The 25,614-nt window shown below is 46.0% G+C and overlaps 1 protein-coding gene across 5 annotated transcripts in view; it reads left to right on the top strand.

Moving 5' to 3' along the window:
- Window positions 1-344: 344 nt before the first annotated feature.
- SLC41A3 (solute carrier family 41 member 3) overlaps window positions 345-25,614 on the top strand; it is a 73,534-nt gene continuing 48,264 nt past the window's right edge. Inside the window, exons 1-2 of one of the 5 annotated variants that reach the window (XM_075550247.1) lie at window positions 345-545; window positions 15,762-16,066. In XM_075550247.1, coding sequence (XP_075406362.1) covers window positions 15,794-16,066 — 273 coding nt within the window. In that variant the 5' untranslated portion in view covers window positions 345-545; window positions 15,762-15,793. Of the gene's footprint in view, window positions 546-716; window positions 1,094-15,761; window positions 16,067-23,000; window positions 23,196-25,614 lie in introns of those variants that run through there. The other 4 variants (XM_075550250.1, XM_075550248.1, XM_075550246.1 and 1 more) reach the window with 4 other exon arrangements.

Raw genomic sequence — 25,614 nt, 5'->3', positions numbered from 1 at the left:
AGCTCGCAGGGAGTGGCGGCCGCTGGGGCCCCGCCTCCCCGGCCGCCCCGCCTCCCCGGCCGCCCCGCCTCCCCGGCCGCCCCGCCTCCCCGGCCGCCCCGCCTCCCCGGCCGCCCCGCCTCCCCGGCCGCCCCGCCTCCCCGGCCGCCCCGCCTCCCCGGCCGCCCCGCCTCCCCGGCCGCCCCGCCTCCCCGGCCGCCCCGCCTCCCCGGCCGCCCCGCCTCCCCGGCCGCCCCGCCTCCCCGGCCGCCCCGCCTCCCCGGCCGCCCCGCCTCCCCGGCCGCCCCGCCTCCCCGGCCGCCCCGCCTCCCCGGCCGCCCCGCCTCCCCGGCCGCCCCGCGGCTGGCGGGGCCGGCGGACGGCGCCGTAGGGGCGGGGCGTCGCCAGCACCTCCGCGGTTCCTCCCGCGGCGCAGGGACCGCCCCTAAGCATCGCCTCCGTCACCGCGCTCCATCCTTCTCCAAGCCCGAGGCCTGGCCGCTCCCGGCGAAGAGGGGCGGCCGCATCCCGCCGTCTCCTTCCGCGCGATCCCGAACGGACTTGAGGTAAACGCGGCGTCTCCCGCTGGAGCCGCGCGGCGGGGGAGGCGGGGCCTGGGGGGGGGACCGGGAAGGGGCGGGGCCGGGGCGGAGCCCACGCCCCGGAAGTGCTCCCGCGGGGCCGAACCCGGAGGGAGTTGGCCACACTGGGAGGCGGGGAGGTGCGGCTCTGCGGAGCGTTCTGAGCCCCAGGGTGGCGCTGCGGCGGGAGCAGCAGGGAGGCTCCGGGCAGGTGGCTCGGCCGGGTCTGGCCAGAGGTGCAACGTTGTGCTGGAGGCTTGGCCTGTCGTGGCCTTTCGCCTGCCCGAGGTGCACAGATGGCCGCGCGGGTCCCGGAAAGGGCTTCCCGGCCCTCGGGGTCCCGCCAAGACTCGCTCTTCCCACAGCCTGTGTCTGCGTGTACTTGACCTCCGCGCCCCTCTTCTCTCCGACGTATTCATTGCCAAAGCCACAGCACACCAGCGCGAGCCGTGGGTAAAGTGTCACCCATGTTAACCTCCAAAATGCGCGGTCCTGCCCCGGAGCGATAGGGCCTGATCAATAACCACCCCGAGGTGAGCAGAAAGACAGTTGATTGAATTCATTAGGAGAGGGGACCCCGGAAAACACTCTGACTCGCCAGGAGCAAGAGCCCAGAAATGCCTGTCACAGTTTTCAGCCAAAGGCAGAGGCCAGGTTGATTGGAGGAGCTCTTGAGTTCATTCTGCAAGCTCGGGAAGGAAGGAAACAGTGGGGTTTGCCACCTCCATTACTGTTTTCAAATGTCAGTGAGGAGCAAGCAAGCTATATACCCTAATCCCAAATGAATGGCAGAAACAGGTTTTACAGTGATCAGAGAGACAACAATGGCAATTCTATAGGTTTTGTAACGATCATAGAAACAATAGCCAATAACACACTTTCCAGGGCGTGTTTGCTCTTGTGGGGAGTTGCTCCGTGCTTGGCTACCAACCTTATAGGTCTTGTTTGCCACGTTCTTGAAGTGAGAAAACCATCCCCTCTGGTTCAACTGAAATGATTTTTTGCAAGGGGAGGGAACTGCTGGTGCATGCAGTGACAGAAAACTCCGTTTTCGATTTGTAACTGAGCCTTAAACTATCTTTCTAGTGCTTTGATGATGCAGAAACTAAGTCTTTCATTGCTCTCTATCACAACCAAGACTACATCTCAATGCTTCCCAGATGGTAAAAACTACAAAGTTTGTATACCTTGGCTGTTCTCTTACAGCTGTCAACATACATTGAGAATTTGCATAGACAGAATAAGGAACTATAACAAGGGGAAACAGAGTACCTAGGATGCCTGGCTCCGAGCCCTCTGTGCCCCCACTCCTCTGCATATCAAGTGCTGCCTCCTATTGTTAGTCACTGGCACCTCGAAGGGCTCTGGGGAGCATAGGTTAATTAGCATATGAAGACTTCTTTAGGCATTTCAGGTTTCTATTCTTCTGCTTTAGCCAAAGTTAGCAGGCTTGTCAGACTGGACAGAGCTGATATATTACCTGGTTTATGATTTATGGTTTTAGCTTCTCACAGACATGACCCACTAACCTCCCTTCTCCCTCAGAGCCCCCCCTATAGTGTCTCATTACCCCAAGGAATATGCACTGCCTTGGGTGGAGCTTCTACTAGTTCAGGCCACTGGCTCAGCTAACTTGCCCTAATTAAATGCAGGAAAAACCTCCAGCAGGATGTGTGAGTCTTATCAGAGCCTCACACGTCCTTCCATCTAGGAGGAACCTGGTCTCAGGCTCTTTACAATCAGACCTCTATAGGTATCTTTTAAGGTAGGGTATTCAAGTTGGGGTCTGTGGCTGGGAATGAGGGTCTGGAATGACTTGGGTCACTGTTTCACCCAAAGACAGAACTGTGCTGACTGGAGGACCCCTGTTTATCCTGCAAGTGCAGGACAGAGGGTGACAGTGGGTTTTGCTATGTCCAAACTGCTTCGAAAATCCAGTGAAAGTCAAGTTTTGTCCTCCACACTAGGTGATGACAAGTAGGGTTTGCAGTGGTCACAGGAAGCACTTATCTGCACCTGTATTTTCCAAGGATTTTGTTTATCGTGAGAGTAACATTCATCAGACCACTGTCCTTTGAAGCACCACTGCTCCATTGCTTATCTAAATCAGGGTTGTTTCATGCTGGCTGCCTGTCTTGAATAGCTTTGCTCACCACCCCCTTAAATTAGAAGACTATCGATACTAATTAGGCTTAAAAGGAATTCTTACTGCAAAGGAGGGGACTGGTGCATGCTGCTACAGAAAACCCCATTTTGGATTTCCAACAAACTAGATCTGAATTCATATTTCAAGTATTTTGAGAAACAGCAGGCTAGCTCTTTCACTCCCTCTGTCATTTCTGAGGCAGCAGTTTCTTGTTGTTAGAAATACCCTGTTGTGAGTAGAGGGGAGAGACCCTAAGCTCTGAAGCTTCCTTCCCTCTGCTACGCTCGACCTGCCACCTCGAAATCCGTAGCTGCTCTGAACCTCCGGATGAGCACCAGGATAGTATCTAAATGCCTAACAGGAGGTCCAGTTAATGCAACCTCTAATCAGATGTATGCACCAACCACTAAAAGCTGTGAGGTTTCTGCGGTGGTTTACCTCCGTTCTTGCTTTTCAACACTGAAAGAATTCACGCAGCAGAAGCGCTTTGATAAATCCAAGTCACTTTTATGAGTGAAAGGGAAGTTTTAAATATTACCGTCTCAAAAAGTACACACTCTCTGGAAAGCATACAAGGCCGTATGGTGGAGGCTGTGGGAAAGTTCGGGACTGAAAATGGCCACTCTAGGGGAGTGTGGAAAACACATGAAAGGAGTACCGGAACCGGAAACTGGAATCCAAAGTTTAGAGCCAAGGGAGAGAGGACATGGCCTTGGAGACAGCAGCCTGCAGGAGAGCACCTGAACAAGAGGGAGGGAGTGGCCTGCCCTCAGGCTGGTATTCGTCCCCTCCTATTCCCCACTTCGGGGCAGGGTCATGGCTGCGAGTACTGGCCAACTTTATTGTGAGTTTAAACCCACCTATGTGAGGTCATGTGCCTAGTGTTGTGTGTGGGCACAGGCTTCCCTTCACCTGAACCTAGGTGACTTGTGACTTTGGATTTTTCCATAGGTGTATCCTTATTCTGCCTGATTCCTTTCCAGCCCCTTTATTGTGGCACAGCCAGCGATTTTCGGTTCGCACGGGCATTTGGTGGAGACAACCCCCCACCTCCTTTATCCCTAATCTAGCTACCTTCAAAAGCTAGTAATGAAGAAAATGAATAATTCTACCAAATTCTTCAGTCTGAAATGGGCCAAACATGCAATCGAGATGCATTGATAATTATTAGTAATTGGAATGTGAAAGTTGAAAGCAGAGGAAGGATCAGTAGTTAATAAATGCAGCCTTGGTGATAGAAGCAAAGCTGTACATTTCATGATGTAATTTTGCAAGACCTACCACTTCTTCATTGCAAATACCTTTATTCAACAGCATCAATTAATTCTGGCAGATGGAGTACAAAGACTGAAACTGCTGTAACTATGGGAAAGGGTGATGGAGAAGTTCAATGTTGTTAGTCAAACAAAGCCAAGGGATAACTCTAGTACACACCATAAATTCTAATATGCAAGTTCAGATTGAAGCTGACAAAGGTTAAAACAAGTCCATGAGACCCCAAATACAACGTTGAATATATTCCACCTGAATTTAGAGAACATCTCAGGCACAGATTTGATACATTGACTACTACTGACCAGAAACCGTGTGAGATGACATCAGGAACATTATACATGAAGAAAGGTCCTTGAAAAGGTAGGAAAGAAAGATAAGACTGAAAAAAGAGGGCGAACCTAGAAGCTGGAAGAAAAAATAACTAGATTTTAGACTTTTAATAGCTACTCTAAGAAACTTTGATGCAAAATTATATTTAAAAAGAAAAAAGATACTCTGATTTGCTTTAAAGACAAATGACTGCTTGTGAATTATGTAGTCTTCGTGTCATGGAGAATTGATCATGTGAGTTTATTTCAATAGAGAATTTTGCACTTACAATGACCTTGAAGGCAAAATGTGCCCAAGCAACTTCAGTTAGTTAATACAGAATGTGTTCTAAGGGGAAAAAAGAAAAATAAAACCAAATTGGATATCAGAAGAGACTCTACAGCTTGCTCTTGAACGTAGATGAACTAAAGCAAATGGAAGAAATGATGAAGTAAAAATGCTAAACAGAAAATTTCAAAGGGAAGTTCAAGTGGACAAAGCAATGAAATGTACAAAAGAAGCCCAACAAGAATAGCATGCCCAGCATATTTCAAGCTTAAAAAAATTGAAGAAAAAAATTCAGTCTTTGAGATGAAATACTGAAGGACTCTAGGAGCAAACTATTGAAAGATACGAAACCAAACTCATTGCCATCCAGTCAATTAATTCTGACCCATAGTGACCCTGGTCTATTGAGTGATTCAGTGAGCATCAGAAGAAGATGGAAGGAATACACAGAATTGCTACATCCAAAAGAATTGGTCGACCAACCACCATTTCAAGAGGCAGCATCTAATTAAGAACTAATGGTAGGATAGGAAGATGTCCAAGCTTCACTGAAGGCACTAGGGAAAAACAAGGCTCCTGTAATTGACAATACCAATGGACCTGTGTCAACAAGCTAATGAAGCCCTGGAGTCACTCACTTGCCAGGTCCAAGAAATTTAGAAGACAGGTATCTGGCCAACTGACTGGACCAAAGCCAAACTTACCGCCACTGTGTTTGTGCCCATTGCAAAGAAAGGTGACCCAACAGAATGAAGACATTGTCACTAATGCAAGTAGCATTTTGATGAAGATCGTTTTAAATGATGTTGTAGCAGTACAGTGACGGCTGCCAGAAATTCGAGCTGGAGTCGGACGAGGTGATATCATTCCTGCTGTCAGATGGATCTTGATTGAAAGCGGAGTATCAGAAACATGCCTACTTGTACTTTATTGCCTCTGCAAGGTCATTCAACTGTGGATCATAACAAACTATGAGTAACATTGAGAAGAATGGGAATTCCAGAGCACTTCATTGTGCTCGTGCAGAACCTGTACCTAGACCAAGAGGCAGCCATTCAAACAGATAAAAGGAACATTGCATTGTTTAAAGTCAGGAGAGGTGTGTGACAGGTTGTATCCTTTTGCCATCTTAATTCATCTGTATGCTAAACAAATGATCTGAGAAGCTAAGACATATGAAGAACAAGATATCAGGATTGAAGGAAGGCTTAGTAACAGCCTGTGATATGCAACTAACACCACCTTACCTGCTGAGAGTGAGGAGAACTTGAAACACTTGCTGATAAAGTTGAAAGACTGCAGCCTTCAGTGTGGATTGCAACTCAATGTTAACGCAACCAAAATTCTTTCTACTGGACCAATAGACAACATCATGATAAGCAGAGAAAAGACTGAAATTGTCAAGGCTTTCATTTTACTTGAATCCACAATCAGTGCGCATGGGGGCAATGGTAAATCAGTCAAAGATGTATTGCACTGGGCAGATGTGCTGCCTGGTGGGGCGCATCCGGAGCCCATGAGACTGCATGCTGACTGACGCAGGAGGCGTATTTCCCCCTGCTTCTGCAGCCACATAGTGACAGTGACCTGTTCCACAGGGGCCGTCTGATTGATGAAATAGGGCCTTCCACTGCTTCATTTCCTATCCCTGGTAAGAGGGCTTTCTTTTCCTATTGTTACGGAACACAATGTGGTCGCAGCTTGCCCTCTAATGAAGGCAGACATAAGAGTCTTGAGGTACTGGAGCTTAGCATAGTTTAGCACTTTTAGGTAAGGAGACAGGTAGATCACTAAACTTACTGTCTTCTTAAACAAGAAGAAGTTTTATATATTAAGGATTTGTCTGTGAGAAATGTATCTATTATTCACAAAGAGTGGAGTTTACTTTTGGAGGAAAGAAACCAAGGGATCCCTTGCTTCTGAAATGCATCCATGTAGCACAAATGACGTGGTGCTTCTTGAAGGAGCCCTGGTGGCATGGTAGGTGATGAGTTGGGATGCTAACCAGAAGGTCAGCAGTTTGAAACCACTAGCTGCTCCTTGAGAGAAAGATGAGTCTTTTTACTTTGAATTACAGCCTCTGAAACCTACATGGGGCAGTTCTGTTCTGCCCTATTGAGTTACTATGTGTTGGAATCGACTCAGTGACAGTGAGTGAATTCCATGAGTCTGCACTTTCCGGCCTTGGTAAAAAGGCAGTGGTAACACTTGTGCATGCATCTGAATTTTTTGGAGCCGGCTAGTCCACCGGGTTGGTGGTCTGTTGACCGAAAAGACATATGCAAGTGGGATTAGCAAGAAGTTGGGAATGGTAATCTACCTTTTTGACTGATTAAGTACATCTGGTAACATTTTTTTCATTACTTGAATCATCAGTCCACGGTGCCCTTCAACTTTTATTCCATATACGGTACATCTGAACATCTGTATTTTGTGTCCATGCATAGCCCTTGGCTGTTTCTTCATTAGATTTTTTTTTTCCTTGCTGATTTTCCATTTGTGTCAGGCTGGGCTGTCAAGGAAACAAAACCAGTGGGTACTGCTCTATGGATAAAAAGGACTTCTTATCAAGAAGTAATTTTATATCTAGAAGGCATCTAAGCCCAGTCCAACTCAGCCACAAGTGTGACACCAGCCTGGGCCCTCTTCAGATTCACAAAGCTACAGGCTGATGAAGCAGGGAGGCAGGCTGATGTCAGGCCAGTCAGTGGGTGCAGTCATGTGGACCCCAATCAGTGGATACATGACAGCTTTCAGGGTCAGGTGGCCCAGACACAGAGTCCCAGCAAGGATGAAGACAAAGGGCAAAAGAGAGAAAAAGTTCTCAGCTCCTCCCTTCTAAACAGGCCACCCCCCCCCCCCCAGGAGGCATCATCAGGCTAACCTGAGTGACAGAGTGGATTCCTCTGCTTTCATTCAAACTCAAGCCGGCATAAAGTTTAACTACCACACCATTCTACAGGTATCATTTTCTCCCTTGATGTTTGCTTATCTTATCATTTTGTTTGGACATTTTGTCTCATAGGCTATTTAAACCTTGATGGGGTCAAATGAATTACCTCCCCACCCCTCTTCTGCTTTTAATGTGTGGGCGGTTTTGTTTTTTTCATTTGTAGAAGGTCTTTCCTATCCCAGTCTTTAGGTGGTTCAAATCCCGAGGCAAAGATTCTGTTGACATACCATGCTGACTACTGAGACAAACTGAGTTCGCCCTGGCTGACCAGGGACACTGGAGGACACAGGGCACCGGCTCTCTGTTCTTTCAGTATGGTACTGACTTCTGGGTAGTGCATATGGAGACACTGTCTTTCTTTTGAACTTTTTGAGCACCTAAGAGCCACTATTGTTGCATCTCATTTATACAGCCAATAAATCAAAATGTATAGATTCATCAAATTCTCCATTCTCTTAAATGTGGATTGTACAGGTATACTGAATTATATTCTTCTGAACATATAACTAAAGCCATTAATCTGCTATGTCTGATTTCTCTGATGTTGAACTGTGCACATCTTATAATGGTTGCAAAATGGATCTTACTCAAACATTGATGATTTCACACTAAAAAAAATTATTTGATGGTTTCCAGGGGTAATGGGCAAGAGAGGGAAAATAACAAAATGTGTAGACACATTTTAACTTTGTTGAAGGGGGAGGCAACAAATAAGTACAAACAATTATAATTGTTACTAAAACGACAAAATGCATTGTAAAATCCAAAGGTAGTGGATGAAAATGTATATATTCATCATCCTTATTACTCTTCTCAGTGTGGTTGTTCTCGGGTGTAAGCACGTTCACTACTGTTTGGGATCTTCCTAGGGTTTCAGGATCCTCACCAAATCTAAGAGAAAATAAATACCTGCCTTGGGCCAACAGAGGATCTAAGAGAACGAAGCTTTTCATAGGTTGCTTCTTAGTTAGAAAATGGGTCCTGATCATGCATTTCATTGGGCTAAATCCTGCTTCATCATAAAGTTTTGTTGTTAAGGACTTAAGACTCTTAGATCCATGTTTCTTTCTCTCTTTCTAAGAAATACTTGTTTGCTGTTACAAATATACATAGCAGGAAATATACCACTGCAGCCATTTCTACATGTACAATTTACTAACGTCGATTGTATTCTCTGAGCTTTACAGTTTCACCTTGCCTCCCCCTGGTTATCTCCAATTAATATAAACTCACTGCCCTTTAATGTTCCAGTCTAACATCTCAAGTTGCTGTTGCCAGATTGGATCCCATATCAAATTACCTGTGAAAAGGATAACGCTCAAGGCTGACATTCTGTACTAGTTAAGCTAAACTATTGTTTGGTTTTGAGAAAACTTCTGGGGGTTTTGTTTTGTTATTGTTGGTTGGTTGGTTGGTTGGTTTTTGTTTTAATGCAAAGTTTAAAGATGATCTCAGTGCAATAGTTGTTGGAGTTCATCCAGCCTCTTTGGTTCTGAAAAAATCTGGATGGGTACCTTGAGAACGTGAAGTTCTGTTCTGCACTGTCTCCATTTGGTCCGGATCCTTCTGTAGAGTCTTTGAGCAAGATGCCCAGTTCTTTTGGTCTCAGGGCAGCAAGGCAGTTGTTCGTGGAGGCAGTTAGTCACAGATTCCACTTCCTCTTCCTGTTCCTGACTCCTTATTCCTCTGTAGTTTCAGGAAAATAGAAACTAATTGTGCCTTAACTGACTCCAGAACCAAAGTACCAACCTCACTGGCATCCAGTCAGTGCCGACTCAGGACCACCGATAGGACAGGGTAGAACTGCCCCCGTGGGAGCCCAAGACTATTTATGGGAGTCAGAAACCTCCCTCTTCCCCCTGAAATAAGCACTAAGCAGAAGCACTAAATACATTATTCGACAATTTATGGAATCCATTGTCTTAGTGAGACTAAGGTGTGTGGGGCACTTCCATAGTAGGGAGATGGTGTGCTGCTGTACACTACATTTTAGAATTATCAGAACTGAACAGTACACGTATTTTAAAGTCAGAGTTCACAAAAGTTTTTATCCGTTCATGGCGGGTACCCAATTCTCTGTCAAGTACATGGCTGAATTAGTAACGAAGGCTTGCCTCCCACACTGACAGTTAACATTTACACAAAGGAAAGGCTAACATTTACACAAGCACAAAATGGGAATACATCTGAGGGTGCCTATCTTTTGGTAAATAACCAAGTGCTACACAACTTTGAGATTGAATACAACGACGATTTACCATTTTTGTTTGTTTCTTTGATTTATCATTGATCCGCTCTTTGATTTGCTGGGGTGATCCTTTAATGCCACGGGGTCACACGTGGGCCCTGGTTCCTTTCGTGGGGAAAGCAGGATGGTGAGCTTTTAAAACAGAGCCCACTCTGATGTCACTGGCCTGCTTAGAAACCCTCAGTGCTGTCCCGTATTTTCCTTACTCTCCCAGGTGGCCTTTCCCCGTGGACCCGGCTTGCTTTCTGCCCTGTCTCCTGTGCTGCTCTCTCTGTCCCAGGTGTGTTAACCTGTTGGCTTTATTCCCTTAAAGGAAGGAGCTCGTTTCCTCCCCAGAGCCTGTGTCTTGCTGCTCCCTGCCCAATTTCTGTTTCCCAAACCTTTGCACAGTTGGCCCCGTTTTGCCAATTAGGACTCAGGGAAAATGTCACTCAAGGCCTCAAGGGCCTTCCTTGACGATCCAGTGACCCATCTAAATCATCCCTTCCAGCTTCCCCCATAGTCCCTGTGAATTTACTGCGTTCCATTCTCTTTATACTTGCCTTCATCTTGTCTGTTTATTTGAACGCACATTTCCTGAGACCAAGACCTTTCTCTGTATTTTTGGTATTTAGAATGTGCCTAACAGACAAGGAATAAGTCATGATTTGTTTACCAAATTAATGTTTCTCGGTATGAATAGATGAGAGAAGGCTACTTTAGCTTGTAATTTTTAATTGCTTTAAAAATATGAACATACTGTGTATACAGTGTGTACAAGTATATAAAATAATGATTGTCTGTTTATGTCTTCCCCACCTTAAGAAACAGTTTCTCCTACGTTAACTGACTGGGGAATTTTATGAGAAGGAAGAGGTGGAAGAGACAGAACTGGAAAAATTCACGGCTTGCTCTTAGTCCTGTGTGAGGTATTACCCCTTATATATTAGAGATGCCTCTTAGCTGCCCGTGTCAGCAACAGTTCTCCAGACCTCAGTCTTGTGTGATTGTGAGCTGGAGAGCACATTGCTGTCAGTTAAAGCCCCTGGACTGCATGAGACCATCAGGAGATGGGCTTCAGACAGCAGCCAGAGGGGAAGTAGTCCTGGAGTCTTCTGATGGTTGGGTGGGTACAGGAAGAGCAGAGAAAACTGCTGATAAGGTAGGGGAAACAAAGTGACCAAGATATCTGGAAGTGTGAAAGTGGTCCCAGATAAAATAGAGGGTGCCCAGTCAACTATAAACTTAAATAACAAATCATTGTCTTAACAAAAAACAGGTCCCATTTTACTTGCTAAGTCTGGCAACCCTAAGCATGGTCAGCACTTCAAAACCACCAGCAGCTCTGCGGAAGAAAGACTGGGTTTTCTACTCAGAAACCCACAGGTGCTTACGATGAGTCAGCATTGACTGGATGGCAGCAGGTTTGCCTGTCTGTCTGTCTGTCTGAGATCTACTGGTATTGGTAAACGCAGTTTCAGTAGAGGAGCTAATCCAGGAGAAAGACATGTCCACCAGATGGCAGTGTTTCACAGCAAACCATTTGTAGTGCCTGCACGTTGGTTGGTTTAGCAGGCTAGGGGCTCACTCACAAAAGACAGGACAGGCCTCCTCCTGCTGGACTCTGCATGGCGTGGCTGTCAGTTTGTCGGACTGTGGTGGCTTGTGTGTTGGTGTGATACTGGACACTGCCTCTGGTATATCAAATACCAGCAGTGTCACCCACGGTGAACAGGTGTCAGCAGAGCTTCCAGGCGTGAGAACGTACCAAGAGGGAAAAGTAGGCTGCTCCCTTCTGAAGAAGTCGCCCCTGAGCATTCTATGCATAGAAGAGGACTATTGTGAGGCATAGGGTGGAAGCGGAGCCCCTCAGGGTGGACGGCATATGGAATGTGACCAGGAAGAGCTGCCTCCTCAAATAGACATGGGTGGAATAAAGCATTGGAGACCATGAGTGGCTGATGGAGCATGACTTAAAATAAGAAACAGCTGCAAGCATCCATGAATAATCCAAGCATGGAATTTACAAAGGATGAGCCTAGAAAAATGGGTAGTCATCAAAAATGGAACCCATACAGATCTGTATCCCAGGCATTAGTGAGACTGGTACTGGCCATTTGAACCTGACATTCATAGGGTTTTATACTGGAAATGACAACCCCAAGAGGAATGACATCATAATGATCATCTAAAAGGACATTTCAAGACCCATCTAAGAGTGTCTGTGATTGGATTATATCAATACGCCTACATGGAAGTCCAGCTAATACGATTATTCAAATATATTCACTACCCACTAAAGTTAGTGATGAAGAAATAGGAGACTGTTTCCGTTTGAAGTTGTTAATACATGAAATTAAGATGTCATAGTAATTATTGGAAATTGGATGTAAAAGTTGGAAACAAAGAAGGAACTGGAAAATATGGCCTTGGGAAAATGAAGAAATGAAGCTGGAGGTTCCAGGATAGAATTTTGCAAGATGAACTGCCTTTATTGCAAGATCCGTAACCTGTGCATAGTTTCATCTCCCCTTGTGTCTTCTCATTGTGATACGGATTACATTTTTGTACACTGTATCTCCTAACACAGGTTCATTATTATTTCTTTGTGCAACTGTATTTTCAGTCGAGTAATAGCATTGATTGAAAATCTATTTATGCTGCCTTTTGTATTTCCTTACAGAGTTACTCTCCTGTAAGTAAAGATAAAAGATTGTATCATGTCCGTTATTTCTTTGTACGGATTCAGGTTACTTTCTGAGATCTAAAGTGCACTTTGGCTTGGAGAATTGATTCCCTTTCGCGTGTCTTACAGAGCAGATTCTGTCCGTTTTTGCTGATCTGGGAATATCTGAATTTCACCTTCCGTTTTGAAAGCTACTTTTGCTGGCTTGGTAGAAGGCTGGGGTAATATTTTTGTCTTTTCTGTTCTGTACTTTGAATGTCATCCCCGTGCCTTGTGACTTTCCCTGGTTTCAGATGAGAAGTACACCTTTCTCTCCTTGAGGGTCCTTTGTAGGGGTGGACCTGCTTTCCCTGCCTTCATTGTTTCTCAGCCGTTTGATTCTGATGGGTCCCCGTGGATCTCTGTGAGGTTCTTTGGCATAGCCATTAACACAGTTCATCAAATATGGGAAGTTCCCCCATTTTTTGGAAATTATTCTCTATGCCCCTTCGTCTTTCCCTCCTTCTGCATAGATTAACTTACCTGAAGCTGTCCCATTGATCTCTGAAGCTCTGTTCATTTTTCTTCTTTCTTTTTTGTTCTTTTGTTCTTCAGACTCTATCATCTCAGTTACCTTCTAGTTCGCTGATTCTTCCCTTCTTGCCGCTCCAATCAGATACGGAATCCCCGCAGTAAAGTTGTTCTTGGAATCATGATACTTTTCAACTCCATAATTCTTATTTAGCCCTCTGAAAAGAGTCTCTGTTTCTTTGTTGTTATTTTATGAGACTTTTTCTCATACTCTCCTTTAGGACTCTACACATTTCCTTTAGTTTGCAGGACATATTTAAAATGTGGAGTCTTGGTCCAGTCAGTCCAAAGCCTGGGCTTCCTCAAGGCCAGTTTCCATTAGAGTATTGTTACGTCCTGCGATGGGCCGTAACGTCTTGCTTTTAAATGGGACGCATATTTTGTTGTCGTTGAAAAGCGGCCACGGGAATAGTATCGTGTAGAACTGTGGCAATATGACCTCCCTCACCGTGGTTTGCCTTTGTCGCTACCTGTAGTTGTTGTTGTAGTCGTCATAGTCGTTGCCGTTGTTGTATGCTAATTTAGTGACTTTTCTACACCTAGTCTTTAAAGTCTCTATTCTTTGTTGTTTGTGACCCTTAAACAAGTCTCTCCTTAGTAATCAGTTATTAATGAGGTCCTTGGACACCATCACGACACCAGCCCATCTCTGAGCTCCTGGGGCATGCTTTCAAACCTCGTTCAGATGGTGAACAAACAGGCGTTAGTCTCCACTGTTCACGTGCTGCTGTGAAGTGTTTCCAGATCAGCCACATGTGGATCTTAGGGCCTTCTCCCGTCTCTCATGGGCATGTTCCCAATCCCTGGCGAATACAATCCTACACCTGTGTGTGGTCTTTTAACTAGCCAGAGCTGTGGCCCAGCCTTACCTTTTGACCTTTTTGGTTAGTTTTGTTGTTGTTTTAAACCTTAATATCCACTCCCTCAAGCAACTATGAACTCAAATATAATTGTTTACAATACACAGCCTCCAAAGAAAACGCTTTTTCCACCATGAAAACGTCAAACCAGGTCAAATACTAGCAACTCAGTAGGTGAAGACTTCCAGCGACACAGCCAACGGATCAGCCACATGCAGTTCTCCAGGATGGAGGCACCGAAGGAGCTGCCCTATTCTGCCCTCCAGGCTCCTGGACTTCACTCCCAGTGCAGGCTGTTTATTTTCAAGGCCACTACAAATTTCAGGAGCCACCAAACTCAGTGCTCTTACTAAGATTCAACAGGTTCTTTTGTTTTGTGTCATTTTGCTTTTGTCATTACTGTTTCTCGTTCTGCTCCAAGGCTTTGCTTAGCTTTCAGACTTCTGAAATGTTCATTCTGACCACTTCAAGGGTTTTCTAATTTTCACAGAGGAAATATTTTCAGTGTCCTTTTGACTAACGTCTGACACATGTGGATGTATGTCCTTGTCTGTATAGGTATTCAGCCTCAAATTTGAGGCTGCAGGGGCCGTGCAGAGCAGAAGCTGAGTTAGTGGTTACGAATCAGCTGGCACAATGCCAGCCTCTGGTTGGATAAGGGTCTGAGGAGGTACAGGATATGTTAAGTAGCCAGAGAGGGAGTTGTCTCTCTCTATGCCAAGGCGCCCCTACAGGAGGTTGCTGCAGAGAATCAGGGGAGCCCAGCCAGTCATAAAGGTAGAAGGCATGCTTACATTCGGGCTCTGAGCTAGGTGGGGGCGGTACACCTAGATAGGCAGTACACCTGGGTGGGCCTCAATCTAGGCCAGGTGGGCTTAATTCAGCCAGTGGGATCAAGCAGTACCTTGACCAGCTGCCCAGCCGAGGGTCCTCTTTTCCAGGGTTCCTCTGGCCTCAGGTTTCCACATGTGGGTGTGAAGTGCCCTGAGGGTACCTGTGTAAACCCTGAAATTCTTACCCTTTATAAAAACCCACTTAGATCACAAACCAGGCTTCAGCAGGAACTCTTCCTCATGCAGAGCCAAGGACTGAGGTATTTCTAACCGGAGAAAACCTAACAGACAGACCTTTTACTATCATTACTTACTGCCATTGAGTCGATTCTGACTCATAGTAACCCTATAGAACTGCCCCCGTGTTAGTCTGGGTAGACTAGAGAAAATTCATAAACACTCATATGTGTATACGAAAGAGCTTTATGTACAAGAGCAATTGAATATTGAGAACACATCCCAGCCATATCCAGATCGAGTCCAAAAGTCCAATATTAGCCCATATGTCCAATACCAATCTATCAAGTCCTCTTCAGACTCATGAAACATGCAATGATGCGGAATGCAAGAAGATCACAGGCCAGTGAGTGGAAAGTCTTGTGGATCCAGTGGCAGTAGAGCATCTCAGCACTGGCAGGGGTCTCCATGTGGCTCCTTAAGCGCCTGGGCTCTAGCATAGCTACGTGTCTTGTCAGCAAGCATGTCTTTCAGGGAGTGTGTCTGTGTTCTGCCTCCAGCGAGCTATTTATCTCTCTCTTTAGTGCCTCCAAATGAGTTCATCAAGCTGTGACCTGATTGACAGACTAAACTCCTTCACTCTTAAGTCTCAAATTGACAACAGATTATGTAACTACCACAGCCCCTGTGGGTTTCCAAGATTTCGAGTCTTTGTGGAAGTAGAGAGTCTCATCTTTCTCCCAAGAAACAGCTGGTGGTGTTGAACTGCTGTCCGGTAGCAGCCCAACATGGTAACACTATGCCTCCAGGACTCATTATAGACACTTTGGGAGTCATGAATTCTTTTCTACAATGCCTGTTGCTTTGTGTCTTCTAGGGTAAGGCTGCCAGAAGCTCAACTGTGCTTGGATGGAGAGAGCAGGGGCTCGGCTTCGGAGGTCAGAGGGCTTTGGCAAGCCAGAGGAGCCGGGGCTGCCACAGATAGTTAGTCCAGAAACGCCCTCTGCAACTTCAGAAGATGGACGGTGGAAGGGTCCTGAGAGCCAACGGGTGGCTCCCAAACAGCTGGGCACTGAGCCCAGCAGGGAGACCACGCTCTCCATTGGTGCTGAGGTCACATTACCCTTCGTGTTTGCAGGCCTTGGGCTCTCCGTGGCTGGCGTGCTTCTGAACTATTTCCAGGTAACAGGGAACAAGTGGGATGGTGGTCGTAGGGAGACTGTACAAGATCAACCTTTAAAGTTGGCAGCTACACATTGGGTTTCATTTAAAAGACACAAGGAAGGGCAAGGATCCACCCTCCAACACCGCCCCCTGCAAAATTTTTGTTTTCTACTGGCCAGCTTTCTTCTAGTTACTGATAGCAGAAATGAAACTTAACCGAGTTTAATTTTAAATAATTTTTTTATCTTATAGAATTGAAATATGTGGGGCTTGGCTCAAGGGGAGTCCCTCTGGGACATGGGGGTACAGTGAATGGTATGACTCTTTGCTGGGCATGCCTACACAGTAGGGTATGCTGGACCCCCCCCCCCCAAGGGTTTCCCGTATAGGCTCCAATAAATTTCTTCCCTTTTGCTTAAAAATTAAAAAAAAAAAAGAATTGAAATATGTGATAGTTTGGATTTCAGGCATAGCTTAATCTAGGTGCTTATATAATAATAAGATGCTAACTCTATCTCTCAGCACTATGTCATTTTTCATACACGATTGTTCTCTCTAATGGGGACAGGTCCTTGGCTGTCAACTTTTAGTCTAGGTACTCTTAGAAAAGTAGTGTTTTCACTCTTCATAAATATCAATCACCAAAATTGACTTTAGCCTGCTCCTCTGAGATCAAATACCCACTCCTGTCGATCACTGTTTCCTAAGGGGTGCCATCCTCGGCTTGGGCATCTGGTGTCATATTGTCATCACTCTCTGAGAGGAAGCAGGACCCCATCAGAATCTCAGACAGAAAAATTACATATCTAACACATGCACCATATTATTATTCTCAGTTAGAGCCCGCTCCTCTCGGCATCACATTCTTCCGGAGTCCTGTCTAGAAGGGGTACTACCTGTCCTGGTTATCTAGCTTTGCCCTAACAAATACCGTAAATGGATGGCTTTAGCAAGCAAAAATACACTCTCCCATATAAGGGGGTCAGAAGTCCAAATTCAGGGTACCAACTCCTGGGAAAGGTTCTCATTCTCTTTGGGCTCCGCGGGAAGGTCCGTGTCTCCTTTCAATATTCGTGGGCTTGATAATCCACGTGATCTTTATGTGCTTGGGTATCAACCATCCCCTGGGTCTGGATGGTTCGCAGGTCAGGGACTCATGCTGTGCTGCTATCTCATCTTTCCTGATGGTAGTCAGGTCCATTCCCTTTCTGCCCACTTACTGAATCTTTGGAATTTCTCAAAAGAGATTGACTCAATGTACAATCTCATCCTATAGATTTCATCCTTCCTCATCAACATTTTTATCTCATTAGCATCATAGCGTAATCCATAACTATAACCCATTGCCACTGAGTTGATTCCAATTCAAAGTGACCCTATATAGGGCTTGAAAGGCTGTAAGTATTTACAGAAGTATACAGCCTCATCTTTGTCCCGATGAGCAATTGGTGAATTTGAACTGCCAACCTCCAGTGAGCAGTCCAACACTTACCTAACATTACCACCAAGGCAGAGAGGTAAGACTTTACAACACAGATAATTACATCAATTCTCCAAATGGAGGATACTCACATAATACTGAACTCTGGTGGCATAGCGGTTAGGTATTGGACTGCTTACCTCAAGGTCAGCAGTTCAAATCTACCAGTCGTTCTGCAAGAGAAAGATGTGACTTTGTACTCCCACAAACAGTTACCATCTTGGAACCCTACAGGGGCAGTTCTATCCTGTACTACAGGGTGGCTACGAGTCCGAGTTGGCTCAATGGCAGTGAAAGATGGAGTAATCTGACACATCCTTGTGAGGTGGGGGTAGGAGCACAGCTCCATCTATAGCACTACTCAAGACTAGTGTAAGCCACTACCAGCCCTATCTTTCCTATTGACAGTGGCTGAGATCAAAGAGGGTCAGATGTAGGCAAAGCAGAAGGAGTAGTATTGATGTGGAAGAAGTACGGAGGTCAGCAGATCCTCTGCCTTAACTCTCTCATTGTCACAGAGGCCTCAGAATGATAGCGTTCCCTGTGCCCTTGCTAGAAAACTGAAGCCATTCATCCACTGATTTGGATCCGCCTCTGTTCTTGAACCGTTTAAAGGGGTCTTGTGAAGCAGGTTGGTCCAATGAACTGCGTCATTTGACTTGTTGACTGCTCCTTCCATGAGTGTTGATTGTGGAGCCACGTTGTCTATGAGTCCAGTTGTGAGGATTTTATGTTTTTTAGATTGAGTTGCAGTTCATACAGAAAGCTCTGATTTTCATCAGCAAGTGTACTGAGTCTTTCTGCAAACAAGGTTGTGTCATCTGCTTATCGCAGGTTGTTCATAAGCCTTCCTCCACTCCTGACGTTGAGTTCTTCTTTGAGTTTTTGCTCAGCATGTAGATGGAATGAGTATGGTAAAAGGAGGCGACCCTGATGCACACTTTTCTTGAATTTAAACCATGCAATGTTCCCTTTTTCTGTGTGAATGACTGCCTCTCACTCCATGTGTAGGCTCCTTGGGAGCACAATTAAGTGTCCTGAAATACCCATGCTGTGCGTGTTATCCATCGTTTATGATGATCCACACAGTTGAATGCCTTTGCATAGTCCATAAAGCACAACACAAGGAAGCGTCTTTCTAGGATTCTCTGCTTTCAACCAAGATTCACCCGATGTCTGCAGTGGAGTCCCTTTTTCCATGTCTTTTCTATGTCTTAAATTTCTGACAACTCTCTGTTGATGTGACAGCTTCTACCGTCACTTTGTGGAATGGACGTAAATGTGGATCTTTCCCAGTCAGTTATGGAGAGGTAGTTGTCTGCCAAATTTCTTGACATATAGTGCGTGCTCTCAGTGCTTCGTCGGTGTCTTTAAACATTTTTAATCAGTATTTCATCAATTCCTGGAGCCGTATTTTTTTATACTGTCTTCAATACAGCTTGGACATTTTCCTTCAATGTCTTTGGGGTGTTTTTTTTTTTTTTTTATCTTGTGCTACCTCCTTAAATTGTTGAACGTTGACCAATTCTTTTTGGTACAGTGACTCTATAATCTTTTACTTCTCCTGCCTCTACCTTTTTTTCATGATTCCTGCACCAGTCAGTATTTTGCCCATGGGATCCTTCAGTATGGCAGCTCAAGCTTGAATTTTTTCTTCAATTCTTTCAGCCTGAGATATAATGAGTGCTTTCTTCATTTTTGGCTTTCTAACCTAGAGTCTTTGCACATTTCATTATACAACTTTTTATTGTCTTTTTGAGCTGCTCTTTGAAATTTTCTGTTCACTCTTTTACTTCATTTCTTCCATTTGCTTTAGCTACTCAGCTTGCAAATGAGTAATTGATGGTCTGTTCCACAGCTCTGGCCTTGTTTTGACTGAGGAGTTGAGTTTCTCCATTGTCTCTGCACATAGATGTAGTTCATTTGATTCATATGTATTCCATCTGGTGAGGTCCACATGAGCAGTCACTGTTTATGTTGTCATTAGTCTTGCCAATTTCTATCATAGATCTCCAACTTCATTCCTTTTTAAAATTTATTTTTAATTGGGATTAATGCATATATCAAATCATTCATATTTCAATCACGTCCATCATAATTGTACATTTACTACCACAATCAGTTTCCAAACATTCCTATTCTAGATGGACCCCTTGACATCATCCCTTCACCCCACTACCACCTCTGAGCCCTCCTCCCCCCCAACTCTTAGCCCACTTTCTGACTCTATAGGCTCATCAGTCCTGATTTTCATGCACCCAAAAACAATTACCACAACTTCAAGAGGATGACCCCAACGACACAATACTCCTGAGATACCCCTTAATATGTACCAAAAAACCCCACTACAACCCCAAAATGAATAAGATCAGACCCAGCATACATCCTAGGGAAAATCTGCTGACAAGTTTTAACAGTTCAAGCCAGGCGTCTATCTTTAACCTTCTGTACTCCACTCACCAAAGAGTGATGAAAATAGAAAAGCACATGGGACATACGCAAATGCACTAGCCTAGCGGACCAAACATAAGCAAATACCGTGAGGGAATTTGTTGCTGGCCATCCGTCTCCACAGCACTGAGATCAGAAGATCTAGATGGTGCCCGAGTACTGTTACCAACTGCTCTGAAAAGGATCCCATTAGGTCCTGGACAGAGTGAAAGAAAAACGCAGACTAGACCTCAGAATCACAACAGTGACCAGGCTTTCTGTTCACATACATAAAGAATGTGGAACCCTGAGACTCTGGTCCCTACTCAGTCTTCAGGTCTAAAAAGGCTTATCATCTCCATTTTCAGCCACAAAATAACCATGTCTATTAATGGATCAATCACATTGAGGGGGTGAGGTACCCACTCTATCTAATAATCAGCCATCTGAATTCAAACAAGCAGCATTCACCCAAGGACAAAGTTCAGTAGGCTTAGTTAAAGAAGAGAAATGGGAAGAAAAGTGGGATCAGTGGTGTTACCTTTGGGGATTGTAAAGAATGATGTGAAACAAAATATGAATTATTACATCACAAATGATCTGCTCTGTATATCTTCACCTAATTCAAATATAAAAAGTTAAAACTATTTTTAAAAGTTTTTTATAGGTGCTTCAAGAAATTGATTTGTGACTTTCAGGAATGGAAATGTTATTCCCTGACCTGGAAATTGGAAAGTCCTAAAGAGGAGGCTGTCCCTCTGTTGGCTTAGGTTTCTGAACAGCCGTTCATCAAAGCAGAAAACGTGGGATGGTTGGTTTAGAAAAAAAAAACCAGTCATGAAAGATTAGTTCAGTATCAGGTACTTGTCCCTGTCTATCAGGACATTAAATATGTATCCTGAAATCTCAGGATGGATCTGAACTGGAAAAGGATTTGTGAGAATTATTGATGTTTCTGAAATAAGTAAAATGAAGGGGGCCATTAGCCCATTATAATGTTGCTTTATAAAAAACAAACATTATCTGATCACGAATCTGCAGTTTGGCCAAATCTCTTTCTACTCCTATAAGGATTTACAGTCTTGGAAACCCCCAAGGGCAATTCTACTCTGTCTTAAAGGGTTATTATGAGTCAAAAGTGAATCTCTGCAAGAGTAGAAAGACCCATCCTCCTGCAGAGTGGCTGGTGGTTTCAAACTATTGCAGTGCCAGGCTAACCCACTATGCCATCAGAGCACCTGGCTAGGAGTCAGCAAAAATGTTTATAATCTTCTCTGTACACAGGTAAGATGGTCTGACATTGGCTCTGTCCAACCCAAGGCAGTTTATTTAAAAGACTGGGAGCTCATCTGGGACTGCGGGCTGCAATAGCTACACGTGGCTTCTCTGTGTGGTTGGACTTTCTCATAAAATGGGCGCTAGGTTTTAAGTGTGAGCATCTCATATTCTAAGAAGAGGAAGTTTTTTAGATCTGCATGTTAAAACTGGCTGAGACAGTGTTTCTTCCACTGTATTCTACTGGCCAGGCAGTCACAGATGAGAGGGAAGGAACAGAAATATCAGCTCTTCATGGAAATAGTGTCAACAGAGGTTATGACCATGGCCTCTTGAGGAGCCAAATATATTAACTGAGAATGCATGCATGAAAGGCCTGGCAAAGATGTTCGTAAGAGGTTTTGCATAACAATTATTGGAGAAGTTGTGAGGAAGTATGTGAGGAAGGGAGTTAGCTTATGCTGGGCAGTAGAACTTAACTCTAGACCAGCAGTTCTCAACCTGTGGGTCGTGACCCCAGTAAGGGTGGAACCACCCTGTCACAAGGATCACCCAATTCGTAACAGTAGCAAAATTACAGTTATGAAGTAGCAACTGAAATAATTTTATGCTTGGGGGTTCACCACAACATGAGGAACTGTATGGTTGGGGGGCTCACCACAACATGAGGAACTGTATTAAAGGGTCATGGCATTAGGAAGGTTGAGAACCACTGCTCTAGACTGATAACAGGCTTGAACTCCAGGCTAAGGATGCAGATGTGATCTGCATCAGATATATTGCCTAAGAAGGTGATGATGTCGGAACAGGGGTAAGGCCTAGACCAGGGACAAACCCAAAGGGAGCAGGCGGCAAGTATGGACCCTCAGCTTTGGACCCTGCTGGCTGTGACCTTGATGATGGCTTCTTCTTGCGTCCAGGCCTGGGCACCCTGTTGCTGGCACACCTGACACCCAGCAGTCAAACTCTGGAATCACAGGTGGTGTCCAGGCACTCCTCTCATTCAAGTGGTGATCCACAGGGCGTCGGGGCGGTTTAGAAAATGAGGGATTCTTTGGAAGCAGGTTTTCTAGGCTCTTTAGAGAGAATGGGGCTGTGTTTCTTCTGTGACCATAGTCGCTTCCCGTTGAGATGAGATCCTGAAAACCCACATCAAGGTGACTACTAGCCTCCTTTTGGGGGGCTGTGGGAGAATTCACTGAGCTCTGTACCTGGTCTGAAGGAATAGATTCTTTCCGGCTGGAGATCTTTTCGTCCCAGGCTGCCTGGGGCATGAGCGTAGTGCAGGCAGACTGTGAGCCTCCATGTGGACAGCTTCCAAGAGCAGGCTCCACAAGGGTTCTTGCTCTGTCCACCCAGCCTGAGGCGGTTTACAAGGCTGGGGAATAATGTCAAGGTCAGTGCTGAGGCACAGTGAGCCTTCTCACAGCGTGCCTACAGGGGATGTTCCTGGCTAGCAAGGGACCACTATCTGAGGAAACTTAATCTGCGGGGAGTGAACAGCATGCGTTGGTGGGAGTCTCCTAAGGAGGCTTTGATGCACACCGGGCCTTGTCCCTCACTCCCCATTCCCACTGCCTGAAGGAGGGTCTGGAGCCTTCCACAAGGCTGACTGGCACTCCTCTCTCTGTGGGCATAGCTCAAGAAGAGAGTCCTGGTGTGGGTGTGGAGAAGAGAAGACAGGCTGCTTCTGGACTCAGACTCCTAGGGAGGTGCTCTCGAACCGGTTTCGTTTCTGTTCCTAGGAATGAGGCCGGCAGTCTGATCATGGGGGTAACCCAGCTGCACCTGGAGCTCTGCTTTCAGGGGAAGAAGCTAAGGGGCTTCACTTGTCAGCTCATCCGGTCCCCCTATGGAGTCTTTCCCGAGAAGGCGCTCACTACTGCTTGCCAGATCGTGGTGCCCATTCTCCTTTCTGGCCTGGGCATGATGACAGCTGGCCTGGTGATGAATACAGTGCAAGTATGTATTTGGGGTCTGAAAGGCATCTGGAGGTCTTGGTAGGCGGGGTAGGTGTAGCCAGGGCCTCCTGGTACCACTAAACAGGGCAGGACAGGTCTGGAGGATGTGAGGCATTCCCAGGGGAGGGGCAGAGGGGGCTGAGAGAGAACCTTGAACCTGCCTTCCTCTGGGATCCCCAGGATCAATGGTGCCAGATGCAGGATATGATGGGTGCTGACATTTCTATAATTCACAGGGCACCCAGAGCGCTGATGACCTCTGATGTTCAGCCAGTGCATTCACCTGTTAGCCCCAGAGGTCAAATGACTTTCCTTACAATGAACTTGAACTAATTAATTAATTAGAAGGACTTTAGTCCTGGGGTTTAAACGCTCCATGCCCCAGTTTTCTCCTCTGTCAATGTGGGCACTCAGGTAAATATGCAGCTCGGTATGATCACACTGTGGGGGCGACACTGTGATGTGCCCATTCCTAAATCTGAGGTGACTCTTCAAGGGAAAGAAAATGTTCCAAGGTCCGGGCTTGTTCAGGCAGACAAGGAGCCGTGACCATCGAGGCCAGAGAGGCCTTTAGGGTACTGGCTGGGGAAACAGGCTGCACACACTCTTCCTGCCCTGGGTTCAGCTAGCATTGTTCGGATCATTGAGGGCTTTCTCTGTGAGTCCACGTAGAGATTTGTTGCAGGCCTCGTGTGCTGTGTCTTCGTAAATTAGAAAAAATAATGTGTAAAGGCTGTTGTTACGTGCCCTTGAGTCTGTTCCCACTCAAGCAGCCTATGTGCACGGAAGGACACATTTCCAGGTCCTGTGCCCCCTCATAATGTGCCCCCCTGTGTTTGAGCGCATCGCTGCAGCGACTGCATGAAGGACGTGGGCACGCATACTCTCTCTGCTGCTCGCATCTCGGTGCATAGCTACCAGGGCAAATGTTCTCCGTGCATATCAGTATTAGGTGAGTAGGACCAGGCTGTGTATAATGCTCTGTTTCGTTGTCAGTCCATGGTACCCTTCCTATATAAAATTCTGTATCTCTCAGCATAGATAAGGAACCCTAGTGATGTAATGGTGATGAGTTGGGCTGAAATCTGTATGGTCAGCAGTTTGAAGTCACCTGCGGCTCCGTAGGAGACTTGGAAACCTGTAGGAGGGTCGCTGTGGGTCGGCATCGACCTGATGGCAGTGAGAGAAGCATGGGAAGTGTCCTCTGAGCTGTGACTTTCCAGAGTCCCCGGTGTGCCTGTCTTAGAGCTGGAGAGGAGTGAGCAGCATCCACTGAGACCAATCGCTGCCGGGGTGCTAGATGGCTGCCCAGCAGGCCGCCTCCAAAAGCATCCTGAAGTGGATTAGATGTTCACCACCTCTGGGGGTTGGGCAGCCCATACTGTGAGAGCCAGCTTGTCTTATAGATAGCTTGTGGGGGAAATGCCAGCCCCCCACAACTAATCATGGGTTCGATAGGCACAATTGTATGGTTGCGATATATAAATATTATAATAAAGTCATCGAGAGCATGAGAGATAAAAGACAGAAGTAATGGAGTCATACACATTTCATGGCGGCATGCTCACCTCAGCCCTGCTTGGTGGTCCGCTTGGTGGTCCACGGGGAGAGGGGGGAGGGGAAGGAGGACAAGGGGAAAGGGAATCGGGGAGTGAGGACAGGAGAGGAGAGGGGGAACCAACAAGAGGCCTAAGGGGGGAGCCCGAGAGCACTCTTTATTGCTCACCCAGGCCTATATACCTTTGAGGGGAGTGCAAGCCCCCCAATTACAGGTAAAGACATACGTCACAGGAAGGGGTTGCACTATCGGTTATACAGCAATGAGGGGACCATCTAGGGATATACAGGCAATAGGAAGAAGAGGAGTTGGGGGTATAAATGTCAAAAGATGGGCAGATCCTAGATTCAGGATGACAGACTAACTTTGGATGTCACTGAGCAGGTTTGACCTGTTCTCTGGTCCACCATAGAAACCATTATCAGTAGGGTGTAAACCCCACTTACAGGAACCAAGCTAATGGTCACAAGCCTTTAGGGAGAAGTAACCCATTGTCCTTAACAGCAGGGAGGATGAGGCCTACCATGATGGTACCAGACAGTAGTCTGGCAACTGACTGCCTTCAGGGAGAATGTCTCTAAGCATCTGACCTCCCACCATATGCTAGCAAATAGCCTCTAATGTTTGATATGTCTCTGAGGGAGACAAAGCTGGGGGGAAGTCTCTTTATAATCCCACAATAGCTTGTGCTTATCGTGGGGAGCCATTCCAAGAGTGTGCCTCTCCCTCTGGACTTTCCTGTGAATGCTGAGCCATGGAAAAATCCAAAAGGGAGGACTTTGAGTGTGTCATCTCTCCCCTGTCTCCTTTGGAGCCTAGCTTTGAACACCTCCACCCTTTTCTGGCTTCTTAACCCCGTCCA

This window comes from Tenrec ecaudatus, chromosome 5, assembly GCF_050624435.1.
Source record: "Tenrec ecaudatus isolate mTenEca1 chromosome 5, mTenEca1.hap1, whole genome shotgun sequence".
NCBI lineage: Eukaryota > Metazoa > Chordata > Mammalia > Afrosoricida > Tenrecidae > Tenrec > Tenrec ecaudatus.
Note: the sequence above shows the minus strand (reverse complement) of the source record. Positions and strands in the feature narration are given on the sequence as shown.